At 44.6% G+C, this 22125-nt stretch overlaps 1 protein-coding gene across 2 annotated transcripts in view; it reads left to right on the top strand.

The window, feature by feature from the left end:
• CACNA2D3 (calcium voltage-gated channel auxiliary subunit alpha2delta 3) overlaps nt 1-22125 on the top strand; it is a 2455990-nt gene that overhangs the window by 1852443 nt on the left and 581422 nt on the right. For both annotated transcript variants that reach the window (XM_069206447.1, XM_069206449.1), the window contains exon 26: nt 11380-11501. In XM_069206447.1, coding sequence (XP_069062548.1) covers nt 11380-11501 — 122 coding nt within the window. The remainder of the gene's footprint in view (nt 1-11379; nt 11502-22125) is intronic.

The raw sequence follows: 22125 nt of genomic DNA on the forward strand, positions 1-22125 counted from the left end.
AAGCACACAGGCAGACATGCATGCACACAAGACAACACCCAAGAGTGTCAAAGGCAAACACAAGCACCACACTTCATCCCCCAGGCACTCACATAAACAACATTAATTTGCAGACACAACAACATTCACTATTTACACTGTCTCTCCCTCCTCCTCCTCCACCTCGTACCCAGTTACGTCCACACTCACACCTGCATGCACTACATCAATATCCACTACCAGCATCATCACCAAACCAAGCAGAACACACCCCTCACTGGCAGACACCTCCACAACATCCATGCACACGTCCCCTGTGTCCTCTCCCACCATGTCTGTCCCCTCTCCTCCTAAAGTACACAAACACAAGCACTCAGACACCAAACAGACATCCGCCTCACAACAGAATACAGCCCATGCACCTGCACCCAAATCCAGCACGCAAACACCTCCACCAACCACTCCCTCATCCTCCACTCCCATTTATCCTCCCTCTTTCCGCCCCAACATCCCTTAAAAGCTTTTCCTTTCCCAGATTGACCTCTTCCAGGCCCCTCCACCCCCGTCCTGTATGTATGGGCAGGGTAGCAAGGACCCAGCCAAGAACCTCAGCCAAACAGTCCACTGGCCCAGTGGTGGCAGTACCTACTAGTGGTGGAAAGGATTCCAGGCCAACAATACTGAAGGGAAAGGAGCCTGCACCAGCCACAAAGAAGGGGAAGGAGCCTGCACCATCCACAAAGAAGGGGAAGGAGCCTGCACCAGCTGCAAAGAAGGGGAAGGAGCCTCAACCAACAGCTGTCACAGAGCCCCCGCTGCCAGCTGTGGTTGTGCAGCCATCAGAGAGTGCTGGGGCTGAGCAGGAGCCTCCCACAACCACCACCACAGTGCAGCCATCGGAGGGTGCAGGGGCTGAGCAGGAGCCTCCCACAACCACCACCACAGTGCAGCTACTGGAGGGTACAGGGGCTGAGCAGGAGCCTCCCACAACTACCAGCACAGTGCAGCCATCACCGTCGGCAGACGCCATATAGTCCAGCCTCCAAGGGCTGCTGTGCGGCCTGCCCCCTCCAGAAGCAGTGGGGTATTCACCCACTCAAGAGACTGTGGCCTTGCATTCCCCAGGACCGAACACAGGGCAAGTTGCCCCCTCCAGAACCAGTGGGGTATTCACCCACTCAAGAGACTATTGCCTTGCACTCCCCAGGACCACGTATAGGGCATGTTGCCCCCTCTAGAACCAGTGGGCAAGTCACCCACTAGAGAGACTGTGGCCTGGCACTCCCCAAGACCAAGCATAGGGCATGTTGCCCCCTGCAGAACCAGTGAGCAATTCACCCACTTGAGAGACTGTGGCCTTGCACTCCCCAGGACCAAGCACCGGGCATTTTGCCCCCTCCAGAACCAGTGGGCTTCTTTCCACATCCGGCTGAGGTGCCCCCCAACACTCTGAGGTGCCTGCCTATTTGCCAACTGATGCCCCTGCAGTGTTCTCTTCGTATTGAGGCAGGATTCGAGTGGGACCTTGAACTTTGCCCTGTTGCCATGTGGGCCCTGTGAACTATGGACTGCGCAGTGTCCCTTTTTTGTACATGTGTACAGATCTGTTTAATGTGTAAATCAGATTGTTGAATTTATTCTTGAACTGATTACATTCATTTTTGTACATTCCTGTTGCCTTCGCTTTATTCTGCAGATTTTCGTGATCAAATTGTTTTTGTAATGCATATGGTTGTGTGTATGGTGTGTGTGTGTGTCGGGTGTGAGTTGTGCATGTGTGTGTCACTCCCTTTTTCCTCCAACCTCCCTTGTGTGCTAGGCGGCTTTACTCACCGTCGTCATCTTCGCCGGCGTTGGTGTTCCAGGTGGAGGATAACGTGAAAGATCATCGGAAATACTTGTAGTTCGGGTTCCATGGCTGCGTGGTTCTTCCCTGTGTGTCCAGTGGTGACTCCTTTGACTTTTGTGCTCTGTTTCCGCCAGGCTTGTGATGGCGTTGGTACCGCCCTGGAAAAGGTGGCAGATAGCAGGGTCAAAATATGGTAGGCGGTACTTTGTCTTCTGCCTGGCTGAAGGTGGCTACCGACATGGTGCCTGTTGCTTCCACCCGGGCGGTCGATGTGGTACATTGGCTGTCTATCAAAGATATCACCACCATGGTCATATTTTGGCGGTGATTACCGCCAGCCTGTTGGTGGTATGACCGCCACTTTATCACCAACTGACAGGGTCGTAATGAAGGCCAGAGTAGTCTCTGTGGTGATTAAACGTAAGGTCTGCCCACATGTAAATGGCATGCCGTTGTGATGAAGTGCCCTCTCTCCCAATATATAAAATGGCCCCTAGGTCTCTTTGTAGTAGTATAAGCAAGAAATTTAAGCTAGGATGCAGCCTTTAATGTTATGCATTCCTGCTATCTCTAAAAGTTTTAGATAGCTGAGTCCACATACTGCCCTGGAAACCTTTTGAAAATGACTTTAATCAAGATTAACCTTGCTTACCACCACATCAAGCCAAGGCAGTGCCCAGGAAGTCAATTCACTTACAAAATGGGCTTCTTCACAGCTTATATGAACTGGAGTTAGCACACCCAGTGATTGTGAGGGTGACTGGAATAAAGGGTGTCACCATATTCCTCTTAATTAAATGATGACATAGAAGCAAGCCCATAGAAAGGTTGTATGAGAATTGCATAATTCCCAGCGTGACTTCCAGAGGAGTCCAGTAATGTTACATCCAAATTACATACTATTGTAAATGTGGTCTGTTCAGGAAATATGTCAAAAATGTCTAAGGCATGACAACTGCACTTTTTACCAGAGAAAGGGAGTCACCAGTCTCTCCCTGACAAGAGATGGCCATTGACCTTTCACCCAGCACCCAATTATACCGTAGCGGTGGAGGAAGTTATTTTTTTTCAGATGTGGCCACACCACCCATGTCATTGGCTTAGGCCTGCCAAACAACTGACAGTTTTGGACTGATTGGTGCCTGATTTTACATGACCGATTGTGTGTTAGTATAGAGATGTTGTAAAGTTAAGTCTTTGCTAGACAGAGCTGGTGCTATCTCCCACCCTCTTCTACATGAACATCATGGAATGTAAAATCATTGCTACCAATTTATGCGCAGCAGAGAGGGGGACATTTCTGGCTATTCCGTAAGCACCAGGAGAGAGAGATAGTTATAATCACTTCAAGTTCCATGTCATCCATAAGCAAGGGAATTTGTAAGTGTATTGCTTACACACCAGAGGAAAGGTAATCCTAGAGAACACTATGATACACTGCGACCTGCACATGTCAGTGTTTGCACTGTAATACTCAGTCTACTACTATCCCCACTAATTTCCTGCCACTGTCCGATGATCCACATAATCTTGTATGATTATAGCTGGCAGTGTGCCTGAGTGAGTCAGCTTTGGGAGTGTGATTTAGGTCTGGGCAGAGATAATTCATCAGGCCAGTATAAAATTAGTACAAACAGAATATTTTCTATGGTAATGAAGATCACGATTTTATCCGCTCTTTTTTGTTAAACCTTGTATGAAACTTGTTTGTCTCTAAAGCTTTCCAAGGGCTAACAACGTCATAGTCAGCAGATGAATGTAAGGTGTGGGCCATATGACCCTCCGGGTTTGTTCCCAGTTTTCATTTTACTTTCTTGACAATATTGTATTGACTACTTTCCTTTCTGCACACATCCTGCATGCAGTATTTTGTTTTGCCACCATTATCATTGGGGCAGTAAGTTTATTACAGTATGTTTCTTTCTTACTAGTTTTGCCCAGGACATATTGATATTTTATGCATTATTCTTGACAGACTCTATAGTTATTCAGAACATTTTGTAATGTTTGAATATTTGAACAACACTCACAAGTTTTGAAGAGAATATGTGAAGTCATTTACTATTTCCATTGTTGCCAATTGTTCCTTTTATGCACTCCCCTCCTAAATTGTCACCTAATCTCAAAGGTGAGAACATTCACTTCTTTACTGAAAAAACTTTCTTTTGAGCACGATTGTGTTGCATTGTAAGTTTCTAAATATAATTATTCTGAGATCACTCCTAAATATGCAAAATCTTTTGCTGTTTATATTTACAAACCTACATTCCCATGATGTATTTGCTCTTTGTGGCATGTAGTAGAGGTTTAACTGATTTGCTCTGTAGTAAAAAGTAAAGAGTTCTGTGTATGTTACATTCTCAGTTACACAACAAGTTTGTTTACACAGTACATGATGTCCGAGTCGACAGTTACAGAACCTGGGCCCATATTTATACTTTTCCATGCAAAACTGCGCTAATGCAGTTTTTGCATGAAAGAGTTTACCGCCGGCTAGCGCCATCCCAAGATGCCGGCCGGGTGTCTTTTTTATGGAATGGCACAATCCGGTGCTAATGGTTGCCTAATGTCATAGAAAATAACGTTAGCTGGGTGGGGGTGGCGGTATGGGAGATGGGGGTTTTGCACCAAAAAATGACGTTAGGCTGGTTAGAGTAAAAAAGATGACTCTAACCAGCCTAGCATCATCTCTTGACGCAAAACCTACCATATCACATGACTCCTCTCTAAGAAAAGACAGAAGTCATGTCCACCACCCCAATGGCCAGCACAGGGGACAAGGGACATGGCCATTGCACCCAGTGCCATGTATTAGGGCCCATTTCAGGTCAAAAATACTTACTTCTACTTACCTATACTTACCTGGGATTGGGTCCCCCATCCCCTGGTGTCCCTCTGGTGTGGGTGGGGTTGTCCCTGGGTCCTGGGGAGGACACCTGTTGACTTATTCTATGGTGTTCCACCATGGAAATGGGCCCACAAATCCCCTAACACCTGCCCTGACCCAGGCATTAAATAATGGTGCTAAGCAAGCTTAGCACCATTATTTAAGCCCGCCTCCCTCCTGTGGACCATTTTGCATGGGAGGATAAATAAGGTGCCTGGGCTTGAGAGTATTTTTTTGCCCGGGAACGCCTACCTTGCATCTCATTGACACAAGGTAGGTTCACGCTAGCAAAAAATGACTAACTCCAAAGTATAAAACTGGAGTTAATTTTTCGCTGAATTAGCTTAACCCCTTCTGTACCGGGGACGTAATGGTTACGTCCACCATCACAGTGCTCCTGTGCCGAGGACGTAACCATTACGTCCTCGGCACGGAGCTCAGAGGGAGCGCTAGGGCTTCCCTCCCACGCCCCCTCAAGGCAGGGATGGAAGGGAAAGCCCTTCCCCCTTCCACCCCGACCCTCCCAGTGACATCTGATGACGTCAGTGCGCATTCGCGCGCTGACCTCATCAGAAGCCACTTTCCCATCACGCTGAAAGCTCAGCTTCCAGCACGATCGGAAGAGAAATGCTTTGCATTTCTCTTCCAATCTTGTGATGGGGGCCTGAGACACTTCAAAAGGAAGGAAAGGAATTACCTTCCCTTTGAAGTCTCTCAGAGCATTTCAGAAGCTCGATCGTAAAGCGATCCAGCTTCTGAAGTGCCCACTAGATACTAGGGATTTATTCAAAAAATGAAATTGGCATTAGGGCAGCGACCCCTTGGGCAAGGGTCATTCCCCAGGGGGGCAATATTTTTCAAGGCCTTTTCTGCCCCCACGGGGGCATATTGACCTATTGTTATTAGGCCGTTCTTCCCACAGGGGGCAGAAAACACTAGCCGCCAGGGATCTTTTTTTTCTTCTTTTTTTAGTTTTTTAGAATTGGGGAGCAACCCCTTAGGCAAGCGTCACTCCCCTGGGGGGCAAATTATATTTAGGCCATTTCTGGCCCCCTTGGGGGCAGATCGGCCTATTTTCATGAGGCCAGTCTGCCCCCAAGGGGGACAGAAACCACTAGACACCAGGGAGTTTTTTTTATGGCGAATTCACGGAAGGGGAGAGACCCTTTAGGCAAGGGTTGCTCCCCGGGGGGGAATTTATTTTTGGTAATTCCTACCCCCCGGGGGCAGATCGGCCTATTGTTATTAGGCCGATCTGCACCGGGGGGGGGGCAGAAACCTCTAGGCACCAGGGATTATTTTGTATTTTGTATTTTTTTTTTTTTTTTTTTGAGATGGGGAGCGACCCCTTAGGCAAGGGTTGCTCCCCTGGGCGGGATATTGTATTTAGACCATTTCTACCCCCCTTGGGAGCATATTAGCCGATTTTTGTTAGGCCAAACTGCCTCCAAGGGGGGCAAAACCACTAGGCACCGGGGATTTTTTTTGTTTTGGCGTCAATTTCACCCAAGGGGAGCGACCCCTTAGGCAAGGGTCACTCCCAAGGGGGGGATTTATTTTAGGCCATTTCTGCCTCCCCGGGGTAGAACCCTCTAGGCGCTAGGGATTATTTTGTATTTTGTATTTTTTTGTTTTTGTTTTTTAGAGGTGGGGAGCGACCCCTTAGGCAAGGGTCGCTCCCATGAGGGGCAAATTGTATTTCGACTATTTCTGCCCCCCTTAGGGGCAGTTCAGCTGATTTTTGTTAGGCCAATCTGCCCACAAGGGGGGGCAGAAACCCCTAGGCACAGGGGATTTTTTTTTGGTGCCAATTTCACGCAAGGGGAGTGATCCCATAGGCAAGGGTCCCTCCCCGGGGGGTGCAAAATTATTTTATGCCATTTCTGCCTCCGGGGGCAGATCGGCCTATTGTTATTAGGCCAATCTGCCCCCAAGGGGAGGCAGAAACCTCTAGGCGCCAGGGATAAAAAAAATATTTTGAGGTGGGGAGCGACCCCTTAGGCAAGGGTCGCTTCCCTGGGGGGGGGGCAAATTTATTTTTGGCTATTTCTGCTCCCCTTGGGGGCAGATCGGCGTATTTCTACTAGGCTGATCTGCCCCCCGGGGGGCAGTAACCACTTAGGCACCAGGGATGGGTGTGTATGTGTGTGTTTTCTTTAGTGGGGCAGCCCCTTGGATAAGGGTCGCTCCCCATGGGGGTACATTACTGTTGGCCATATCTGCCCCCCTTGAGGACAGATTGGCTTATTACCAGAGACCAGCGAAGTTTTTTGTTTTTTTAAATAAGAGGATGGGGGTATGGCCATACTCCCACCCCAAATAAATGGGGCCAAAGTTGTTCTGCCCACCAGTGGGCAAATGGGGCAATTACCCCAGATTCACACAACCAGGGGGGCAGAAAGTCTACTAGATGCCAGGGAATTTTTTTAAAAAATAGTGGGGTAATGGCTACCAGCCAGTATGGGCCTGGATATACCCCCTCCCCAACTGAAGGGGTAACAGTCTTTCAGATTTCCCCCGCACTCTAAAACATCTTATCCCACAGCAAGCAAGAAGACATTTGATTATTTGGGGTTTTGGTTTTACATTTGAGCCACGAGAGCTTGGCTAGCTCTCAAAATTGTCCCACTTGGAATCGTGAGGGCTGCACTTTATGGACTTTGGGACGCTGCCATGTAGAAAAATCCACAAGACCTAGACACATCTGAAAACTAAACATCTGGATGAGTCCAGGGTGGTGTGTTTCACATGCACCCCGCACCACTTTCTTACCCACAAAGCCATGCAAACCTCCAACTTTGCTGGCAATAACACATTTTTCCCAAGTATTTGTGATGGAACTTTCTGGAATCTGCAAAAAAACACAGAATTCCTACCATCCAGCATTGTCTCATCTATACCGATAAAAATTCTGCTGCACTTGTCAGCCTAAAAATGTTTTTTTTCAAACAGCCCTTTTGGACCCGCTTTGGTTCCTCCTCAATTTTGACATGTTTTTGACTCTTCCCTGTCACAAGCACTTGGCCCACCTACACAAATGAGGTATAATTTTTACCGGGAGACTGAGGGGAACGTTGGGTGGTATGAAATTTGTCCTGGTGCGGTGATCCCATACAGAAATGCAGGAAAAATATGATTTTTTAGCTACATTGGAGGTTTCCTGGGTATTCTGGGTAAGAAAACATTGGGGGATCCACGCAAGTCACACCTCCCTGGACTCCCTCGGGTGTCTAGTTTTCAGAAATGCCTGGGTTTGGTAGGTTTCCCTAAATGGCTGCTGAGCCCAGAACCAAAAACGCAGGAGCCCCCCGCCTGCAAAAACAGGCAGTTTTTTATTTGATAATGTTGATGTGTCCAGATGGTGTTTTGGGGCATTTCCTTTCGCGGGCAGTAGGCCTACCCACAAAAGTGAGGTACCATTTTTATCGGGAGACTTAGGGGAACGCTGGGTGGAAGGAAATTTGTGGCTCCTCTCAGATTCCAGAACTTTCTGTCACCGAAATGAGAGGAAAAAGTGTTTTTGGGCAAAATTTTGAGGTTTGCAAAGGATTCTGGGTAACAGAACCTGGCCAGAGCCCCACAAGTCACCTCATCTTGGATTCCCCTAGGTGTCTAGTCTTTAAAAAATGCACAGGTTTGGTAGGTTTTCCTAGGTGCCGGCTGAGCTAGAGGCCAAAATCCACAGCTAGGCACTTTGCAAAAAACAGCTCTGTTTTCTTGGTGAAAATGTGTTGTGTCCACGTTGTGTCTTGGGGCATTTCCTGTTGCGGGCGCTAGGCCTACCCCCACAAGTGAGGTACCATTTTTATTGGGATACTTGGAGAAAAGCTGGGTGAAAGGAAATTTGGGGGAACAGAGATAGCAAAACAAGTGTTATTGCCCCTTGTCTTTCTCTACATTTTTTCCTTCCAAATGTAAGACAGTGTGTAAAATAGGCGGCTATTTGAGAAATGCCCTGTAATTCACATGCTAGTATGGGCACCCCGGAATTCTGAGATGTGCAAATAACCACTGCTTCCCAACACCTTATCTTGTGGCCATTTTGGAAATAAAAAGGTTTTCTTGATACCTATTTTCCACTTTTTATATTTCAGCAAATGAATTGCTGTATACCCGGTATAGAATGAAAACCCATTACAAGGTGCAGCTCATTTATTGGCTCTGGGTACCTAGGGTGCTTGATGAACCTACAATATATCCCCGCAACCAGAAGAGTCCAACTGATGTAACAGTATATTGCTTTTAAAAATCTGACATCGCAGGAAAAAGTTACAGAGTTAAACGTGGAGAAAAATTGCTGTTTTTTTCACCTCAATTTCAATATTCTTTTATTTCAACTGTTATTTTCTGTAGGAAACACTTGTAGGATCTACACAAATGACCCCTTGCTGAAGTCAGAATGTTGCCTACTTTACAGAAATGTTTAGCTTTCTGGCATCCAGCATTGGTTTCTCACCCATTTCTGTCACTAACTGGATGGTGAATAAAAGCACAAAAAATAGTAAAAATGGGGTATGTCCCAGTAAAATGTCAAAATTGTGTTGAAAAATTGGGTTTTCTAATTCCAGTCTGCCTTTTCCTGAAAGCTGGGAAGATGGTGATTTTAGCCAAAAAAGGCTCGGCACTGGAGAGGAAAAGCCCTGGCAGCGAAGGGGTTAAAAAAATGCTAATTCAGCGCAAACAGAGTATAAAACTGGGCCTTGGTATTTTAATGGCAGCAGGTCCTCGCTATCTTTGGCTTTCAGAGTTTAGTCTGAGCCTGTATAACTAGATATTCTTTTCTGGAAAAATTTGCACTTCAGTGCTGCCACACAGAAGAGTGGATGCGGACTGACGTGTGGACCTGTAGAGGTGAAGAGGGGGTTTATCTGCTCCATCAGGTCGAGAGTGCAGGCTCTCTCTGTCCCGATCATAGACATAGAGGTATCAAAAGTGTAATACACTACTGAGATGAGAGCACGACTGACATATTCATACTTTGGCCACAGTGGCCTACCTGATAGAACAGGAACTCAGAAAATGCATCTGTTAATTTAAAGACACAAAAGCTACAATCCTAATAGGAGTAAACAGCTATAGAATCGTGCATATGTGCATAATTCGCTTTAGTTTATTGATGTATTACATCTTTGTCGCATACTTAGCCTGCATATTTACCATAGTAAGAGTTTTGCTAACAACATATGTTTGCATTTTATCTTCTTCCATTCCCACCATGAGAAAGTCAGACACGCATCTGGAATACCCTACACACAATTTACTAGATCCTTTTAGCTTCAGGACTTGAGTAAAGCATTCAGTTTTTATTCGGTGCATTCCAAACACTTTACCCTCGGGGGCTTAATCTGTTGTGGCCTTCAAAGGTGCATTCCCCTCCCATGAAATTCCAGTTCTCTCACGTTTTCAGGTTAAGTATTCTTTATTTAGTGTTTAGTCTTTTCAAGTAATATTTTTTTTGTTGAATTACGGAGCAACTTGTAATATGTATGGTACATGAAATGTGATCAGCCATACTGGAGATTATTCTTCAAATTTCAGGACTTCAGGGACTGCAAGTATGCAAAGTGTGTATATTTGTTCTTGCTACTTTATAATATTTCCTGGGATGCTATTAAAAGATAGACATTTGATTTGGTCTTGGTGAAATTTAAATAGCTTTGGCGCAATTTGCATAATTTTGGGAATTTCATGCTTTGCTTGTTATGCAAAATCTGTGAAATCATTCCACATTGCCATGTCAGGATATATTCGTACCTCACATGGCAACATTTTAGTGCAGGAAAAAGTGAAGACTCAGACCGCGAGCAGCTGTTGTTTTTGTCAATTGTGTTTTTTAGCGTGAAATGCGTCCTTACTTAAAAAATTGATGCAAGGATGCATTGAGTGCTAAAATATAACTCTAAATGACAGATTTGCATACGTTTAATTTTTCCAAAGTTTCACGCCATTTCACGCAAACTTTGACCGACTGTACTTTTGATATGTGACAAATATTTTATTTATTGCATTCATCTGATCTTCAACTTCTCATCCATGATTTGTTACCTGTGATGGAGCGCAGGTCAGATACATCTGAAAGGTTCATCACATTCAAACACTTTACCTTCTGACTGAGAGTCAGAGTTAATTCCTGGTGGAGTAAATAACTCTGTCAACCTGGTGGAATGACTGCCCGCCAGGTTTATAAATGACCGCCAAGGTGGCGGTCATTTATAAAGCATTGCCAAGAGGTACAGTCATGGTGGTTCCAGTGAATGCATTTCGTGTTTGGTGCAGGGTGCGTCAACATGACGGAGACCTGTACCACCCTGTTTTTGTTTTTATTTTCTAAAAGAAAATCCTGAAACAGGATTTCCAGTTGGAAGATAAGAAAAAATGGTATTTGATGATGTTATTTATTAATTTATGCAACTAGTAATGCTAACAGACTGCTTGAAGTGAGCAAACCTATTGTTTCCATTATGTTTCCTGTTTGTATTTCATCGGCTGTATGCCAGCGGCAGATTAGTTGGCTGGTGGGCGGGGTTCCAGCTACACAATGGTATCACATTCATTGGCTTACATGTCACCCTGACCTTTTTGTGATTCAGCTATGCTCTGAGTAAAGCAATAGAATTGTAAACATGTGTACAAATGTTTTTTTTTTCTTCTATTCTGTTTCAAGAGACTTCCTGACAGCCGAAGATAAGGAAAGCATATTTAATGCAGATCACTTCCCCCTCTGGTACAGGAGAGCTGCAGAGCAGATACCAGGCAGCTTTGTGTACTCCATTCCATTCAGCACAGGTGAGCAGTCGTGTGTGTCACCACTGTAACAATAGAGCACTGGAAAGGCAGCTTGTTCCTTATCTCAATAACAGGGTATGCTGCTATATCAGCAATGTTCATTATTTCTGTAGAAATTGGCGTTAAGGCTGCAGAAGTTGTATATTTTTCCACACAATAAACAATACATTGTGATATTAATCTTGCATATAGTCCAGACAAGTGCCAACACATTATGGCCCTCATTACAACCCTGGCAGACGGTGCAATGATGGCGGTAGGACCGCAAACAGGTCAGCGGTAATTACTGCCCCATTCTGACATTGGCGGTTTGGCACGTGCCAAACCGCCAATGTACCACACCGTCTGCCACAATGGTTTCCAGCCCGGCGGCCGTCACTAGTCCACCTGCGGGATCATGACCCTGCATACCGCTATGGCTTTAGTGGATTTTGAACCGCCACAAAATCGATGGCGGTAGGCACTATCAGTGTCAGGGAATTAGTTCCCTGGCACTGATTGGGGTCGCCCCCACCCCCTCCCCTGAGTCCACCCCCAACACCCACGACCCCCCTAGCACCTCCCAAAGGTGGTAGGGCCCCATCCCCACCCACTCTCCCCCGACCTGCATAGGCCACCCTAAACACACACCCCACCACTCCACTCATGCACGCACACACCACTCACACACATACACGTGCACATACAAGCACACATATAAATACACGTTACATCCCCACTACACACATCACACCCCCGCAAACATACACGCACCCACATACCCCCTCTAAACACTCACAATCACCCCCCCATTCATGCACACACCACACACCACCCCCTCCCCTGTTGGACGATCACCTTACCTGCTTCGGTGGTCCTCTGGGAGGGAACGGGATCCATGGGGGCTGCTCCGCCACCAGCACCCCGTCACAAGAACACAGCCACACCAAATACTGGTACGTAATTCGGTGGACGGTGTTCTGATGACGTGGCAGTGATGGAGGAGCAGCCTCCACTACACCACCGACCTCCAGTATGGCTGCTGGCGGCTCTCCGTCCAAATAATGGCAGAGGTTCGCCACCAGTCATGATCTGGTTGGCAGAAGCCCGCCAACACTGGCGGTCTTCTGTCTGGGGGGACCTCAGCAGTCTTTAAAAAAGACCGCTGAGGTCGAAATGAGGGCCTATGTCTCCAGAGGTGGCGCTGCAGTCCAGGCATGGAGAGCAAGTAAGTGAAGATTTTGTCAGCTGTAATCATATGCAACAAACAGACTGAAAAACGAGAGATAATTCATAGTAGTATAGTAGCAAAGATATGACTGTGATTTAGAATAAATATTGGTGTCATGGATGTGCAAAAATGTACCATGTTTAATTATGATTTAAAGCCATTAATATAGATATGTTACCTGAAACCTAGTGTGTCATAGTGAATGATTGCCACTGGCCGAAACGTTTACGAGCATTCCACACATAACTTTTTTTCATTTTCCCATAAGGCTGATAAAGTCCATCAAGTACAAGTCTGAGGTTACTTATTTTCCCATCTACAGAGGACGTAGCCTAATAATTGGGGGTGGTCTGATCCCACTGTTGCAGGACCAAGTTTTATTTGAATATGGCTGGTTCTTGTTTAGAATGGCATACTCAGCAATACATTGAACGACTGAGCAATTGCCAGTTACTGAGACTTTTGTGACTGTTCCAAACATCACTTTTATGTTTCAGATGTAAGTGCGCACATAGCTGATAAATTAATTCCACCTCCGAAGAGGTTGATTTGGGCTGCTTCGTGATAGTAGGGGCAGATGATATGACAGGTGAAAAACAGGTCACAAAATGGTACAAAAAAATCAGGGATTAGGAAAAGAGACCGACCGTGCATAACAAAAATATTTCTGCTTCTTGTGCTTTTATGCTTTTAAGGTATTATTATAATTAACAATACCTCAAAGGGGATTTTCACCTAGATTTATGTACACTTTACGCCAATGTCTTAAAAAATCTTTCAAAAGAATAGTGTTGAATTATCAATGAGCCGCCTAAAAAATCCTGAAAAGAGTTATATAAATCTGAGTTCCTGACATAGCCAGGGGAGTGCAAAATCTTCCCATATTCAGATGTTTAAACACATACATGAAGAGTGTTGTAACAAACTCCCAATGTGCAAAAATTGTATTAGGTTTTGGGGTGGGTGACTATCCGCCTAGAGGAATGATCACAACACTTGTCAGGTCGAAGACACAAAGCCACTAAATTAACCTGAGCTCAACCTCCTATTAGTTTTGGCAGAGAGCAGACTGGCTTAACTTAGGGCAATGTGTAAAGTATTTATGTAGTACCAAAACAGTACTAATGCCAAAATGCAAAACTATAAAAATCCCAAACTAAATTAGAAAGTAGAGTAAAGTATAATAAACAAAATGACACAAAAATGGCAAAACTTCAATAAGGGAAATAAAAGGTATGTTTTTTTTTTAAAAGTTAAAAGTAGGAAAGAGTCAAGAAGCACAAATTGCCACTGATAGTCAATAGTTGCTATACACTGGGGCTTAGGTGCAATTTGAGTCTGGCCGCGATGGAGTGGAGGTCAGATACACCAAACAGGTTCATCAGGGTCAAATATTTTATCTTCTGACTTATGGGCAGATTTATTTCATGGCGAATGGCCCGGTGTTCTGCCAATGTGATGAAGTAGATAACAATACCTTCGTAGTGCAGGGACCATCTGCCAGATTTATTAATGACCTACAAGCTGGCGGTCATTTATAAAGCATTGCTAGGAGCAATTGTTCCTGCCAATGCATTTCACTGTTTGGTGCAGGGCTCCGTCAACATGATGGAGCCACATGATGGGGCTCTGCACCGCACAGTTTCTTTTTTTGTTTTCAAAAACAAAATACCAAACAGGATTTTCATTTATACAATTACAAAAGACAATGCCCTCCCCCCCCAAGGTAGTCCTCTCCCTGATTGCGAGGGGAACATTTACCTGTTTTCACTGCACTCTACCACCAGGGATTTCCTGGTGGTGATGAGCGGTGGAAACTGAACTCTAATCTCCCATCTAAATTAGGTGAGTAGAGCTACAGGTTTGCCACCGCAGGGCGATTGGACGGGTTTAATCACAGTGAGACTTGGTATTCTGCACTGTAATAAAATTTTTGGTCCCCCCAGAATTTAAATTGAGCAGACAGACCATTATCTTAGTGATAAGCATACTTCATTGCTTTTGCAACCACCAAGATAATAAATTGGTATCTTAGTCATTTAAGTCCTAATCCCTAAAGCCCCCATGATCTCAGGTGATGCACTTTGAGATGCACAGGGTGTCAGACAGAGGCCAAGAGCAGGATCAGGTCTAGGCTCGTTTGCTACTGGTTAGCTTGACACTTACAGGAAATGCAAGATATAGCTTGTTGAATTTCACTAGCTTTAACAGGAGGTTAGCCTTATGGCCCTCGGTGTTCAGTTATTTTTCCTGGGTACAAGGAGGAGCAGGCCTAATGTTTTAGGATTCATTTCAAGTCACAAAACACAGTTCCAGTCCTCTCCTTTTCTTCCTCAGGTCCAGCACTTTTCTGAAGTGAGTGCCTAGAGAGGCCACATTTATGCCTGGTACAAGCTAATGGTAAGAATGACTCCTGCCTACACCCTAACCAATGGAATACAACTTACCTGCACACTTTGGGCATTTTCAAGTTGATGAAAGTCTTCAGCCACACTAAATCGGGCTCTGAGGTCTGGGGGTAGGTGGAGAGTGTACTATGGTAATCCTTGTGTCCTCTAACTTCAAACACTAAAATCCAGTTTAAGGCAGCCACTGTATGCAGAGCACTCCTTAAAGCAGAATTTTAGTAGGACAAAAGACAGATTCTTCAGCAACTGGACAATGGATACACACGAAAGTCTTGTCATCCTGTTCCCTTTCTTTCTATTGTGCCCTGAGCATATGTAAAACCCAAAGACAGTGGTGGGGTAGGACAAAAGGAGGGCAACTAGACAGAGGATGCACAAAAATTGTCTTGCCATCCAGTACCCTTCCTTTCAAGTGTGTCCCAAGTGTAATGTATACTCCCAGCAATCCTGTCAAGTGGGATTTGACAATGGAAGATCAAAAAGGATGTTCACGATACCCAACCTTCTGTTGAGCTGAAGTGAGTCATCCCTGTCCATTCAAGTTAAATCTGTCAATCACAGTGACCTATTCTGTACCTCCTGGGAGGAATTCCACGCCTCATTCACACCTTATTCAGTACAGTACAGGCTGGAGTACTAATGCAAGTTAACCTTCAGGAGCTTTAAGCAGGGAAAAGGTAACTTTCTAGAGGTTATGTTTTCTTAATATTAATTAAAAACTTCACAATTGAATTGAAACATGTTTAACTATTTTAAATAGTTTTTAAATTATTTTCTAGCTGGCCCCATTATTGAAATGCAGTATTAAGATTTTAATCTGTACTCTGATTTTCTCAGTGGACCAGACATCCTTCCTATTGTGATAATAGCTTTGGAGTGCTAGTCACTGGAAGCACAAGTTAACTTTAGATTTCTGCATGTCCTACTTTCAAACACCATACACCATGCCTTGTGAGCTAAAAACTAAATTCTGGTGAGATTTATGGACACAAACGTTCTAAGACAGTTTCCTATCACTTGTGCTCAATCAATATATTTTGTGTTTCATCAAAAAAGTCTACAATGTTTCATCATTTTAAACATATGGCATATGGGGATCAGCAAACTCATTTAATAAGTAGCATCTGGACAAGGAAACAACAAAACAAATAAAATGAAAGTTCCTGAAATGAGGCAGCACACTTAGGGGCTCATTCTGAGCCAGGCGGGCGGCGGGTGCCGCCCGCCTGGAGGGAGCCGCCAAATGACCGCACCGCGGTCATAAGACCGCGGCGGCCATTCAGACATTTCCTCTGGGCCGGCGGGCGCTCTCCAAAAGAGCGCCCGCCGGCCCAGAGGAAATGCCCCTGCAACGAGGACGCCGGCTCAGAATTGAGCCGGCGTAGTTGCAGGGGTGCGACGGGTGCAGTTTGCACCCGTCGCGTATTTCAGTGTCTGCGTTGCAGACACTGAAATACACAGTGGGGCCCTCTTACGGGGGCCCCTGCAGTGCCCATGCCATTGGCATGGGCACTGCAGGGGCCCCCAGGGGCCCCGCGGCACCCCCTACCGCCATCCTGTTCCTGGCGGGAGACCCGCCAGGAACAGGATGTTGGTAGGGGGTGTCAGAATCCCCATGGCTGCGGAGCGCGCTCCGCAGCCATGGAGGATTCCCCCGAGCAGCGGGAAGTCGGCGGGAGACCGCCGACTTTCCGCTTCTGACCGCGGCTGAACCGCCGCGGTCAGAATGCTCGTGGGAGCACCGCCAGCCTGTTGGCGGTGCTCCCGTGGTCGGTGGCCCTGGCGGCCACCGGCCGCCAGGGTCAGAATGACCCCCCTAGTTTCAACTCATAGAACGATAACAGTTCAACGCTCAATCCGCTTTGTAAATTAAGTTTTCTTGCTGCAAAGTGATGGTTTTTGCAGTCTCAAATCAGAGCGCCTCCCTTTCATAGTGATATTTCTTTTGCAGTAATATAGTTTCTCACTTACAACCATGTTTAAGTTTCTGTCATAGACACAATAGATTGTAAGCTTGATGGAAAGCTGTAGCATAACTCAGAAACACATAATGAGGAAGATCACAATTGGACCTGGCTCTCTCTGCAGGGTCACCCATAGATTTATTTTCTCTCATCCCTCCTGTTTTGCTGAATTTGCTTTTGTTGACTTTAGGAATTTCTTCACTTTACCTCTGCTAACTAGTGCTAAAGTACATGTACACTCTCCCAAAACATAGGAAATTTGACTCACACCTGTTTGGCACACTTAGTTTACTTGTGAGTCCCTAGTAAAGTGGTACTACATGTGCACAGGGACTGTAAGTTAAAGTCTACTAGTGTGCCCACAGGACTGACTGTTCAACCCACTACAGTAGCTTTTTAAAACATTTCAGGCATGCCATTTGAGTCTGTAGTGCAGTTTTAAACTGCTGTTTTGTCCCGGTAAAATAAACCTCGTGCCAGGTCTGAACTTCCTTATTAATACATATAAGGCACCCTTAAGGTAGGCATTAAGGGGTCCTGGGTCAGAGTACATTGTAATTCAAAAGTAGGACATGTGGATTCAAGTTTTACATATCCTGGTAGTGAAAAACCTATAAAGAACTTTTTCAGTATTGCCATGCCTTTCTCTCTAATGGGATAACATTGGGTTACCTTATTACACTTAATACGTGATAACTTAAGTTTGGGAGCAGATAGGAAAATTATGTTTACACTCAAATGAATTGTAATATAAAACCTTCTTTATTGGTGAAGTTGATTTAAAGTCACAATTCTGAAAGTGCCCTGGTCAAAAAAAATTGACGTTGTCCCGGTCTGGTGTGACCCGGTTGGCGCTTTTGGATTCTAAGCACTGTTTTAAAGTTTATTCTTAAAAAGAATCATAAGTCAAGTTCTACTTATTAGATTTTTTGTCATTTGGTTTATAAATTAAACTCTGTTTTCCTAGCCTCATGCAAGATCGTTTTTGTATGGTGTTTTCACTGTTGTATTGTTTGAAGTGTTGCACAAACACTTTACACATTGCCTTCAAGTTAAGCCTAACTGCTCTGTATCAAGCTACCAGACGGTGAGCACAGGTTACTTTGAGGTGTTCTTGTGCTTTACTCTGACAAGAATTGTAGTTGCTGCTTACTAGAGCTCACACCCCAGTCAACCTTCAACCCATTTTTTCACAGGCATGTTGTACCCTTCGCGTCTATCTACTCACTTTGCACAATGTTCTAATTGACCAAGACCTTTCCTCTACTTCCACTGTCAACGCAGCTGACCAAAACACTTTCTTACACCTTTTCAGGGTATGCTGACCATGCCAGTGCTATGCATTTCACACAAATTTGTCTTGATAAAAGAAGTCATGTTTTCCTGGCTTGACTTCTCCATTGGCATTTACACTAGATTCCAAAAATATAGACATATGCTCCTCTGCTCACTTTTGGAACATAATTATTTCTCGACCACCCTCCATCATTCTGAATTCTATATTGCTAGCCAAGGGGAATATATTGTGCTCCAGTTAAAAGTACATTTATGGAAATACTATAATGATGCCATCTACCGTTTACGATTCTCATAATTTCTCAGCAACCACCCCCATTAAATAAAAACCAATTCTGTATAATCTTGTGTCCATCAACAATGGGGTTCTATAATGGTATACATGAGACCTGGGGTTTCTGGTTCTCAGAATTGGAACCCTGTACAAGTAGGAACCATCACTTTTAGTCAGGGTACGCTAGATACATACTTAGAGATAATCTATGCTCACACTTTGGTAGCTTGGCACAGAGCAGTCAGGCTTATCTAAAGAGGCAATGTGTAAAGTATTTGTGCAACACACACAGAGTAACACAATGAAAACACCACAAAAAGACTCCACATAGGTTTAGACAAATAGAGAATATTTATGTGAGTAAAACAAGGCCCAACAACAAAAATCCAACCAGTAGACGTCAAGATATGAATTTTTAAAGAATAAATCAAAAATAGTGCTTAGAAGGCAATAGCACTAAAAGGTTACTTGAGGTTACTATAGATCTGGGTAAATCCAAAGTTTGGACCAACCAGGATGGTGAGGAGGCTGACTAAGGGACTCAGACAGGTCCCGCTGAAAAAGTCCCTTAGATGGAACAAACTTCGATGTCAAAGACTTGATGAAAGAAGTCAAGGAGGTGCTGCCTCGTCATCGAACCCAGGGATGGAGGCAAAGCATCAGCGCAGATCCTTGCAGTCAAAGAAGGCTTTGCCTTCGGAGCATACAGTCGGGTCCCGTTTTGCCATCGAGCTTCACTGAGATGCAGATGGTGCATTGTCAGTGAGCAACGCAGATCACTGTCGTTCAGCCACACCGGCTGTAGAACAGCTTTCGTTGGGCTGCCACTGAATTGGCATAGATGGGAGATGTGTTGACTCCAGTCAGTGCAAAGTCACTGATGCATCTATGTCGGTGTAGGAAAAGTTGCAGAAACCCACTTCTGAGGCCCAGGACTGGATTGGCACATTAGGCAAGGGTAAGACTCACAGATGGCAGAGTCCAGAAGCAGAACTATAGGAAGTATTTGATGGCTTGAGACTTTAGAAGCAGTAGGCAAGCCAGCAAGCCCTTGAAGTTACTCTGGATTCAAGTGAGAGGGGTTCAGTCCTTGCCTATAGCAGGGCAGAGATCAGTAGGCAGCAGGGCAGTTCAGTGAAGTAGAAAGCAGGCCTTCAACGGTAGTAGTCCAAAAGAGTGCCGTTCCTTGTGGCACAGCAGTCCTTACACCTGAAAGAGTTCTACACAGGTCCAGAAGAGTCTGATTTGATAGGGTCATAGAACCAGTTCCTTTTATCCAAATGTGACTTTGGTGTGGGGTGACTTCAAATAAGGGTATTTGAAGTGCACAGAGGTACTTTCTTCGTCAGCCATTGTTCCAGACTATTGATAGGTGTTAATCAGCTATTTGTGTGGGAACAGACATTACTGATTAAGTGTGTCAGCTCCCCTCCACCCTTCCTGCCCAGGAAGAGCCATCAAAGTGAAGATGAATGCAAATGAATGATTAGGCACACCTAACCTTCCTGTGTTTGTGGCTGCCCAAAGGGAATGCACAAAGTGTAGCTGTCACCCACCTCAGACGTGTATTGGTGACAGGCTGCAGGCATACAGAGCTGTAAGAGCAGAGAAATGCACACTTTCAAAAGGTGTCATTTCCAAAATAGTAATGTTAAATCTGACTTCAACAATAAAGAGGATTATCCTTACCATTCCAATTATATCAAACATGATGCAGCTACTCCTTTCTGAGCAGGAATTACAACTTTAAGTACTTTAAGGAATCCCCAATGCTGGCCTATGAGGGGAGTAGGCCTCACAGTAGGGAAAAACGTTTTTTTTTTTTTTTTCACTACCAGGACATGTACAACTTAAAGGTACATGTCCTGCCTTTTATTTACATAGCATCCTGCCCTAGGGGCTACCTAGTCCTTACCTTATGCATGACGTATATGTAATAAAAGGGGAGTTTAAGGTTTTGCAAGGGGTTTCAAATGGCAAGTCAAAGTGGCAGTAAAGCTGCACACCAGGCTCCACAGTGGCAGGCCTGAGACATGTTTAAAGAGCTACTTAAGTGGGTGGCACAATCAGTGCTGCAGGCCCACTGGTAGCATTTAATTTACAGGCCCTAAGCACATGTAATACACGTTACTAGAGACTTATAAGTAAATTAAATAGGACAATTGGGAATATGCTAATTTTTCCATGCTGTAGGGAAAGAGCATAAGCTCTTTAGCACAGGTTGGTAGTGGTAAAGTACACAAAACCCTAAGGCCAGTGAAAACAAAGTCAGCAAAAACAGGAGGTCTGAGGGCAAAAGGTTAGCAGAAACAACGCCAAGGATACCAGGTCTAACAGTGCCCTTCGGAGGTATCTTATTTACCTGTTTTACCTGCCTTCAGGAATAAATCAGTTTAACTATTTGTAAATATTCATACACTCAGGTAAGTTTCCCCTTTTTGATGTGCACCACATCCTTCTTTTAGAATGAGGTAGGTATGGCTGTTATTTGTATATTGGTGTAGGTGGCATCCAATATGCCATGCGTGCCAAGTAGAAATTAACACAAACTGGTATGAAGACATACCATTAGAGATCGCCATTGCTGATGGACATAATATTAAACAGAATAGAGTTTGATTTGATGGGGATTGTTGCAGAGAAATGATGAGGATCAGGATGGATGATATAGTAGAATGACTTGAATTATTTGATTAGAAAGTTATTGTCTACACTGATAATTTATTGCAAGAGGCCCAATGGAATGTGTACACAGGGTTGTCAATATTCACAGATGAAGACACATTCTAGTATTATGTTAAATAGCATGTGTTTAGAGCTATGACATTGTCAGAAACCAAACCAGGAATCTTGAGACTTGAATGCATTGTAGAGGTGAAAACTCTTTATCAAGTCTTTATCTTGTTATGTAGCCCCAATATGTGTCTGTAGGTGTCTGTAGCTGATCAGGATGTATGGTCCGTCATTTAGAATTTAATTATCAAGTAGTTATCATGTCTAAGTTTGCAGAAACGTCAACTGTGATTAGCCAAAATGTGATGGTGCTTGCGAGAAGAGAGGCTAATCAGAGGAAGATGTTATTTACGTTGAAGAAATGTATGCACTGGGGAGTATTTTTAAGGGCAATGGTAGCTTTTCAAAATCTTATACCTGGTCAATGGTGAATCATTGACATGGAGGATCATTAACCTGGGCATCGCTCTGTGTTACTAGACACCTGAGGCAAGGCAAATGATTGTATGCTTTGCCCTTAGTGTGTCAACATTGTGGTGGAATAATTACATTCTTTGTCACAGAGAACTTTAGAGCTGTCATTAGTGACATTTGTGGCTCACTATGTCCTTTAGATCTAGAAAAATCTTAGAAGGATATCCATGGTGTCTGTTAGACCTGACAGCCATAGGGGGGCCACTCCTAACTTTTTGCCTTACTCCCTCCACTTTTAGGACACTGTTTTTGCTGGTTTTAGAAC

This window comes from Pleurodeles waltl, chromosome 9, assembly GCF_031143425.1.
Source record: "Pleurodeles waltl isolate 20211129_DDA chromosome 9, aPleWal1.hap1.20221129, whole genome shotgun sequence".
Taxonomy (NCBI): domain Eukaryota; kingdom Metazoa; phylum Chordata; class Amphibia; order Caudata; family Salamandridae; genus Pleurodeles; species Pleurodeles waltl.